The 10000-nt window shown below is 36.0% G+C and overlaps 1 protein-coding gene across 1 annotated transcript in view; it reads left to right on the top strand.

Annotated features, from left to right (window-relative positions):
* LOC135209811 (nephrin-like) overlaps positions 1 to 10000 on the top strand; it is a 67315-nt gene that overhangs the window by 56526 nt on the left and 789 nt on the right. The window contains exons 20-21 of the mRNA XM_064242584.1: positions 6818 to 6947; positions 9615 to 9764. Coding sequence (XP_064098654.1) covers positions 6818 to 6947; positions 9615 to 9764 — 280 coding nt within the window. The remainder of the gene's footprint in view (positions 1 to 6817; positions 6948 to 9614; positions 9765 to 10000) is intronic.

Genomic DNA, 10000 nt, shown 5'->3' with positions numbered 1-10000 from the left:
TATTGTGGGATCCGAACCACATTATATCGAGAAACGAATTCCTAATCACCAGAAATAAATTCCTCTGATTCAACGTAGGCAGAGCGATGAGTCGAGCTGGCGACTCCGCATACGTCACATGGTTACCCGTCTTTTTTTATATATATCAATAAATTGTAGTAAAGAATCTGTGTTTCATGTGTGTATAAGTTACCGTTTTAAATGAAGCACTTACAAAACTGGAGGTCCACATAAAACAAGAACTCGATAGAATTAGTGCAGGAGGAAAGCGAATCATTGACAACAGAGCGCCAAGGGAGAGAAGCAGAATGGGGAAGCTTGGGAAATCACAACACGTTCCAACAGGAAGCAGTGTGTGAGGAGGAGGAGAAAGGCAAACAGAAGGCATAAAGCGAACATATGGAGGAATGAAGAAAAATAGAATACAGGCAAAGTGAGGAGGACAGAAGGGAACAAGGGAACGTCGTCAGCTGATGGAAGCTCTCATTTTAGCTTTCTGCAAAAGAGAATAGTTGAGATGGCTTTGTCTGTCCGTCCGTACTTGTTCTGTCTGCCCTCAGATCTTAAAGACTACTGAGTATAGCGAGCTGCAAATTGGTATGTTGATCATCCACCCTCCGATCATCGAACATACCAAACTGCAGCCCTCTAGCCTCAGTAGTTTTTATTTAATTTTAGGTTAAAGTTAGCCATGATCGTGCGTCTGGCACCGTTATAGGTGCTAACAACACATGCCCCCATCAGGCAGTAGCTGAGTGTTTCATACAGCATTTTATGCTGTACAGAAAACTCGACTGCGCTGAAGAAACTAAGGTGCAGTTTTTACTTGCTCATATTGCCTAAAGTTTAATACCTCAACTAAGTTACAGGAAGACTATTATGTTGGGCTAAAAATCTTCGTGGAAACCAGTTTGATTCAGTAAGAGAAACTTGCGCTGGTAATTCTGAACAAAGAAGTGAAAAGATAGTCTCACTCCGTACCAACACTGCCAAGCATAGAAAGATATATATAGGTATCAGTTCCTCGTTGGACGAGTGGTTTACGTGCTCGTCAACCGATTCGGTGGCCCCGAGTTCGATTCCGCTCACTGCCAACGTAGAATCAGAGCAATTTGTTTCTGGTGATTAGAAATTAATTTCTCGATTTAATGTGGTTCGGATGCCCCAATAAGTTGAAGGTCCCGTTGCTAGGTAATCAATTGGTTCCTAGCCACGTCAAAATACCTAATCCTTCGGGACAGCCATAGGAGAGCTGTTAATCAGCCCAGTCGTCTGGTTAAACTATGATATACTTAAGTTTTTATCCATAGGTATCAACAATCTAACAACGCAGTAAATGACTGACTTCACGACAGAATGATACCATCCCAAACGGTTATTAGTATTTAGCCTGGAATGAGCTAAAATACTGAGAAATAATTCAGGTGTTAGCATTACGAGTCTGCTAAAATGCTCCTACATGAGATCCCGAAGATACAGCCATGGACACTCACTGTAATTGCTTAGGGAACAAAGGAAAAGTATCCAGAACCCTATTCACTGTTCCCAGTGATGATCTGTCTATCAGCCTTCCAGTTCTGCCCCGTTGCTATGCAAATGTTTTATTTTTTGGCTTCCGATAAAAATGCTGAAACACAGATTTCCATATTTGGACAAGAGTGGACTGAACTCATCCTGGCAGCAGGACGGAAGTGTATGAAATCCAACAGTGAGCAGGACTTCCCTCAGCTACATAGAAAACTGTGCTACAAAAGGCGGCCAAGAAATGAGTTACTGGTTTCCAGAGGTCTGGAGATTGAAAGATGCTTTCAGCACTCACTGCAAGAATAATGGACATTTATATATTGCGTGAAATAAACAAAAAATGAACAATGCAACGTTAAAGTTTATTTATGGGGCCTGAAGACAAAGTGGCAATAGTACCAGAGACCAAGACAAAGCATGATGTCACAGTAACTGATGAAATAGAGAACACTAATAGACACTTCAGCATTGCAGCTAAATCATTTGTTATTTAGTACAGAAACATACTGGTATGAGTGGGAAGGTGGCTAATAATGTGATTATCAATAATAATGAATGCATCTGTCTCTCCTGACTAAGAATAACAGTATCATCTACAAAACTAGTAGCATATCCAAGTTTGTTTGTTTGTATGGTGTTTTTACGTTGCATAGAACCAGTGGTTATTCAGCAACGGGACCAACGGCTTTACGTGACTTCCGAACTTCTATCACCAGAAATACACATCTCTCACACCTCAATGGAATGTCCGAGAATTGCACTCGCGGCCACCGAGATACTATTTTCAGTAGCTTACAACATGCGAATATTCCTCATCAGGTTCTTTTCTGTAATTTGGGGAGTTTTCTTACAGTGTTTGGTTGGGGCATTTTCATTCTTTCACACAGACTTGCAAGGCTTCACAGGGAGTCGAGTGTTTTCAGCATAAGTGTCTTTCAAATAAGCCTGTTTACATAAGAAAAACGTATTCAATAAACGTGTTCTTTAGCCCTGAAATATGACTAAAACTTATAGTTGTAATCAAATCCCAATATATCAGAACAGAAAGCAATAAATTCATGCGTGACAGCCTGAGCAGGTTGGCACAGTCCTTCTCGTAGTCTTGTGAAATACGACCGAGTTTATTGCACTTGAAGAAAACACCTGCAATGTTTTTTCCTACCAACATTTCTAATAATATGATTTATCATTAAAGTCAAGCAGCAAATCATCTTCCAGTAAAAAGCAACATGATTTTCACCTCTTGTAAATAAACAAATGCCTGAATGACCTGGCAAGAGTTATGCTACAATTTGGGGCAGTTTTTATACATGTTTTTGTAGGTAACTGACGTTATTATTATTACCCACTGATGCTATTTTTCAGTTGAGCCTCTTTGCTTCTTTGTCTCTTGATAAAGGGTGTCCATAAAATCCCAGTACCATTACAAGTATTTATTGCTCATAATGGTACTGGGACTTTATGAACATCCTGTATGTTTGTTAAGAGGCTAACATGAGAGTTGCAGGTGGATGTTGACTGAAATATTACAAAAGGTTCGTGATTGGAAAACACTGGATAAATGTTTGAGTAGAAAGGGATGTAACCTTTGACCTTCTATGTGGGTCAAAATATGTTGGCAATTGTTTTCATTGTTTTGACATGTATGCGATAGATTCGTATTTGATGTCGTTACTCCGCTAATGAAACAGAAGTGCAAATTTGCTAATTGGTATTTGGCATGAATTGTCTGGACGTTCAACGACTTTGTCTATTTGTCCTTGAAATATGATTGGTTTCGTTTTACTAGTTTTGATCAACTTACTTCCGACCATTGATTTGTGTATTATATTATGCTCAGAACTTTGTCGAATAATGCAATGGATATTTATGAAAGATTTCTTATTACACAGTGACGTCATAGTCAGTGTTAAGGTCTAGGTCATACCTACGTTAACGTCAACGTCAAACAGGAACTTAAACTGGGCCATCACCTTTGAACTAAGAGAGACAGATCAATTAATGATGCCTCTTCGAAGAGTGAAATCATGGTCAATGTAAAGTTCATACTTATAAGTCGAAGGTGAAATAAGATTTTAAGGTAAAGGAGATAGAGTGGTAAAATCGGAATTTGAGATGAGGGTTTCGTTCATTTGGTGTAGATGTTTGTCCTTTGGGTGGCAGGAGTTTGCAATAAGGTTTGGTCCTCGTTGTTGGTAACTAGCAGTTAGACTTGGGGAGTGAGATCACTCGTCTTCTGAATCTTGCCCTCTCTGGATGTTCTTGGCTGAGATGAAATGGCCAAATTTGAGAGATCCAAGGATGTTACCTAATAGTGAGCTTTTATATCTATATATATATATATATATATATATATATATATATATATATATATATATTTATATATATATATATATATATATATATATATATATATATATATATATATATATATATATATATATATATATACACACACATACACACACACACACATATATATATATATATATATATATATATATATATATATATATATATATCATATATAGAATATATATTATAGTTATTTGTATGTATATGCAATATGAATATATATATATATATATATATATCTATATATATATATATATATATATATATATATATATATATATATAGAGTATATATATATATATCATAATAGGTATAATATTTCAAGAGCACCAGTTTTTGACTTATATATACGTATATATATATATATATATATATATATATATATATATATATTAATATATATATATATCTATACTATATAATCTTATCTATACGTATATATATATACATACATGTACATATATATGGTGTATCTTTTTCAGGATAAATCTAGTGATTTTTGGCCAAACTGTAAATCATTTCCAGACATTATATAACGAAAATGTTCCCAGGAACTCACAAAAAAAAAAAAAAAAAAACAAAAAAACGACGAGAGACAATATGGCCGACGCGCGTCCTACGAAGGCATCAATAAGTAAAATGTTATTCTCTATGACGTATTGTTGGTGGCTTCAGATGCTTGAAAACTATTGAGCTGATTCTCTTTTGGAACTCCGGAAGTGTCATTAATCTCCAACCAAAGCCAGCGTCAATCCGCAAGGTTGAAACAGGGCCAATTTATTAGTACTGTAGGATCAATTGCTTATAAACTATCTAAATATCTTAATAAATTGTTATCCCCGCTACTAAGAACTGTATCTAATTCACAGATCCGGAATTCTCTTGATCTTGTGGAAAAATTAAATAACATTGTACTAAACCCTAGTGATATCTTTGTCTGTTTTGATGTATGTTCCTTGTTTACAAAAGTCCCTATTGACTCTGTGCTAGAATATTTAAGTAATGAACTTGTATTGCATGTATTGCTTATGTCCGTTAGTCACATAATTTCCTTGATTAAGCTGTGTATTTGTGATTGTAGATTCCTTTTTAATGGAGAATATTACCAACAAATATTTGGTATGGCCATGGGTAACCCTTTATCACCTCTCCTTTCAAACTTATATATGGAATTTTTTGAAAGACAACATCTCCCGAATATCACACTTGTCCCCTTAAAATGGTACAGATATGTAGATGACATCTTTGTAGTCTTACCTGTTGATATCGATATAAATGATATATTGTCTAAATTGAATAATTTATTGCCATCCATAAAATTCACTGTTGAAATTGAAAATAACAATGTCATCCCTTTCCTAGATGTATTAATACATAGAGAATCTTTCCAATGTAAATTCAGTATATATAGAAAACCCACAAATAATTTAACATGTGTAAATTTTTTATTCTGGTCACCATCTTAATATTAAAATTTCAATTTTTCTTCTATGTACCTACGTGCTTTGCGTATCACGAGTCAACAATATCTTGACCAAGAAATAGAATATATAAAAATGATAGGAAATGATCTCTGCTACCCACCTCATATAATTGATTTATGTTATCAAAAAGCTCACAAAAAGTTTTATAGTGTTGCTAGTAATAAAAAAGAAATGCCTAAAAATGTACTTAGCTTGCCTTACTTCCGTTAATTTGAAACCATAAAATCAATATTTAAATCGTTTAATGTTAATGTAGTGTTCTCTTATAACAATACCATTAAAGATATGCTAATTAAGAATAGTCCTGTAACAATAACATCATCTTTACAAAAATTAAACCTTGTAAGGATTACCCATCGTTTTACGTTGGTCAGTCCAGTAAAAATTTATGTGTTTGGATTAAGCAGCATATGTATTCAGTTAGAACAGCCCAGACTTCAAATGCACTTTTTGTCCATCTGAGTGAAAAATCTCATTGTATTAACTGGGGTGATACCTCTGTAATTGCTAGGTCTAATGACTATGTTTCAAGAAATTTACTGGAATCAGCAATTATACAAATCACTAATAAAAACAACCTAAATCTTAGTCTGGGATTGTACCATTTGGCCTCGTATATTTGTAAGATGTTTATGAAGGACCTTAAAATAAATGAACTGCTAATTAATTAGTCCCACATGTATATAGTTATTATTTCTCTCTCTCTCTCTCTCTCTCTCTCGCTCGATATATTTATATTCATATTCGTCTTTTCATTAATAATTTTTGGGGGGAATATTTTTGTAAATTTCATGGTAATAAGTTGTATATGCCTCCTTCTTTTTTCAAAATATATTGTTTTCTGGATGAATCATCTGTTGAACACGTGCGTGATCCTCCAAGGTGTGGCTGCCTTAAAAAATCGAGTATCCTGCAACCTCAGGCCTTTCCTTGTTTCCTTTTCGTAAAGGGAAATCGACCTTATTGTTCATCTTGTAATGTCAGTTTGGATATTAAGCCTACTTTGACTATGTTTTTCCTCTGTACCATAAATTGTGCCTGAGTAAAGGGTCGCACTAGGCCGAAAATGCTTGGCTATATATATATATATATATATATATATATATATATATATATATTATATATATATTATATATATATATATTTATATATATATATATATATATATATATATATATATATAGATATATATAATATATATATATATATATATATATATATATATATATGATTAATATGTAATTCTTAGCAGAGAGAGAGAGAGAGAGAGAGAGAGAGAGAGAGAGAGAGAGAAGAGAGACGGCCCTCATTTCCCAGTGTGTTAGTCTCTGAGCAGAAATGTTGTCCACTTCCCACCTTGTCCGGCTGTGCTCCTTCCTTCAAGCCAAGTGGCAGCCTTTTCCTTCCCAATCAGAGCAGCATCAGTCGTGTCAGATCTTGTCTTTCGAACTCAGATGGTCCTGAAAACATCGTGACATCCAAACGGGTGACGGTGGATGAGGGTGGCTCAGCTTCCGTCCTCTGTACAGCAGTTGGCAATCCTACACCGAACGTGACCTGGGTCAGACAGGAGGATAACAGCAGGTAGGCAATCAGGTCAATGTCCTCAATGCTGAATAAACATTTCCCTGTATGTATGGTTAGGTACACAGCTGACTAATAAATCAGGTAACCATAAAAACGATACATTCTGTTCTACACTACCACTAATCTCCTTAAATCCACGGTAGAAAGGTAAGTGAAACAGGTACTTGGAACAAGTATTTTCGCAGTATTATTTCTACATTTTCAAGTTCACAACTTGAACCTGATATACTACCGAAAGTGCTTCTTCCAAGTCCCTGTTTCACTTACTTTTCTACGTGGATTTAAGGATATTCTTCAAGTACTATTTTCCTTCGTGCTACATTGGATAGGACTACCATTAATAAGTGAATCCAGTGGGAAAAGGTTTTTTTTCCTTGATTTACGAATATTCTAACTCCATTTCTTCAAAACTGGACTCAACAAAATTCTGCCGCTGTAAAGAGCAAATTACCCAACCCATCTTCAGACCCTGACCATTACTGAGAAGAGGCAGATAAGAGAATTTTCCTGATTTCAATCTAATCATTTGTTGTCTGTAATGTTCTCAAATCAGGATTGCAGGGTGCTCCTATCCCAATTTGAAGTCAATGTCTTTTATTGAATTTTGCTTTCATATTCACACTTTCGTAAGGAAGGACACTGTATGTTCGTGTATGAAGGACTTTACGAATCTAAAATCCCTACTTTGTAATGAAATCATTAATTAGGATATTCAAATATCCTCATTTCTATGGACATAAGACTATGGGAAAGAAGTGTGAGCGTCATGCTACATCTGCATTACGAATCAGTTGTCATTCTTCAACCGAAAGGCTTCTTTCCCTCGAAAGTCTTTTCAGTCTCATTCTGTTCAAACTGAAAAGTTTAGTTCCCACATAATTAAGGATCGAAGAGATGTTTGTTTGTCTGGTGTTTTTACGTTGCATGGAACCAGTGGTTATTCAGCAACGGGACCAACGGCTTTTCGTGACTTCCGAACCACGTCGAGAGTGAACTTCCATCACCAGAAATACACATCACTCACCCCTCAATGGAATGCCCGAGAATTGAACTCGAGGCCACCCACGGGGCAGACCAAGACCAAACCGACCACGCCACTGAGGTGCCTAGTGCTGCAATGAAATAGGAGTAACGATCCCCGGAAGCCGAGAGACAGAAGCCGAAATCTGAGCTGGAGAGCCAATTCAGGTGCAAATCCGGTTTGATCTTACAATATCCGCTCGCTCGCATATGAAACGGAGGAAGCTTTAGCCTCGACGGCATCAAATATTCGCGTCATTTTGATGCAATTTGACGTCCAGAAGATGAAATGAAATATTCAGTCTCGTTTGGGCGCTGAGTGACCTCTCCTGAATAAAGAAGGAAGGGCAGCGGTTTCCTCTTTAGCGGTGATTGAGAGGAAGAGAAGCCGTGACTGAAATGCAACAGACCAAGAAATAACGGTAAAAAGTCCCAATAAATGATCCGTAATCAACCATAAGTGCTATGCTAGCGATTTTATAAAACAATATATCAAAGTCACAACGCCCCCATTAGATAAATGTACTTTATAGCCTGACATAGAAATGGATTCTAAAGAAAAACCAACGTTTAGCTAAAGATTTTGTAAAATAAAAATGGATTTTAAAGGAAAACAAACGTTTAGTTAAAGATTTTGTAAAATAAAAATGGTTTTAAAGAAAAATATACGTTTAATTAAAGATTTTATAAAATAATTTCCTCCTCGTAAACACATCAGATGGAAAACCTCATAGAGAAAATCGTCACTTTGTTAGATGTTTCTGACATTTTTAACCGCGCTTATATAACATGAGAACTGTTCTTCATAGATTTAATGCTTTGATAAACTCCCTTTCCTTAAAATGAAACCGCAACTTGATATATTAATGATGGCAAATACCGATTTATTATAATGAAATCTAAAAAAGTATTCTTTTTCTGGAAATACAAATTTAAGCTCATAACTTTCAACTTTTATAAAGAACACGTAGCCAAAGATTTTCTGGTGTTTGGAATCACATTCTCAAATCCCTGAATTTTAGTAATGACTCCTTGATTCCAGTTTTGACTTTTTTGTTGCTTATTTTCCACCGTGCAAAACCAGAATACTCGGGCAGAAATTTTGCTGTCCAAGTAAATCGTATTAATCAAAATATCGATAGCAGATGGTATTGACAGCGACTGGTTTTTTGGCACGAAAAAAAAAAGGATTAAAACAAAGGCTTCCTCTATCTGCCAATAAATTCGACTTCATCCCAGGACGAAATCATTTATACGCGGAAAAGTAGACCATGTAAAATTTGTGAAATATATGACACAATGCTGTTTGAAATAGGGAAAATATATAAAACAACGCTCTTTGAACCAAACAGAAACTTCTTTCAGTTTTCTTCTGAAGATGGAAAAAGAAACCCACAAGATAACCGAGTATAACTTGTTTACTTGTAAGCATTTACATGGCATTAACACTCGAGTGGGCCTGAAAGCACTCGAGTGTTAATACATTGTAAATACTTACAAGTAAACAAGTTATACTCGGCAATCTTGTGGGCTTCTTTTTCCACAGTGCTCTTTATGGTTGCTCTGTGTTATGACCTAAGTCCGCCATTTGTTGAGAAGCAGGAGACCTTATGTAACCCCAGAGGATTTCGTGATGTCTTGCAGCAACTCCGAGGTTATCTCTTGGGGCATCGGCGAAGCCAGACTCTCGATCGAGGGGGCGACCAGAGCAGACACGGGATTCTACCTGTGCCTCGCCTCCAACGTCGTCTCCAGGGCGGAGCCTGTTCGCGCGGCGGTCGTCGTGACTCGTAAGTAATGTTTCTCTTCTTAAACTCTTCTTTATCCACTGATTAACATGAGTGGTTCTCAGTAATTGGAAATAAGCTAAACTATTTTTATCGACTGATTAACGCTAGAGGTTCTCAGTCATTAGCTTGTGGTTCTCATTTAATAGCAATAAGCTCTTGTTTATCTACTGATTAACACGAATGGTTCTCATTAAGAAGAAATAACCTAAACTTTTTTTTATCCACTGATTAACATGAATG

The sequence above is a fragment of the Macrobrachium nipponense genome, chromosome 38 (assembly GCF_015104395.2).
Source record: "Macrobrachium nipponense isolate FS-2020 chromosome 38, ASM1510439v2, whole genome shotgun sequence".
NCBI lineage: Eukaryota > Metazoa > Arthropoda > Malacostraca > Decapoda > Palaemonidae > Macrobrachium > Macrobrachium nipponense.
The sequence above is the reverse complement of the archived record's forward strand: the minus strand, read 5'-3'. Positions and strand labels throughout refer to the sequence as shown.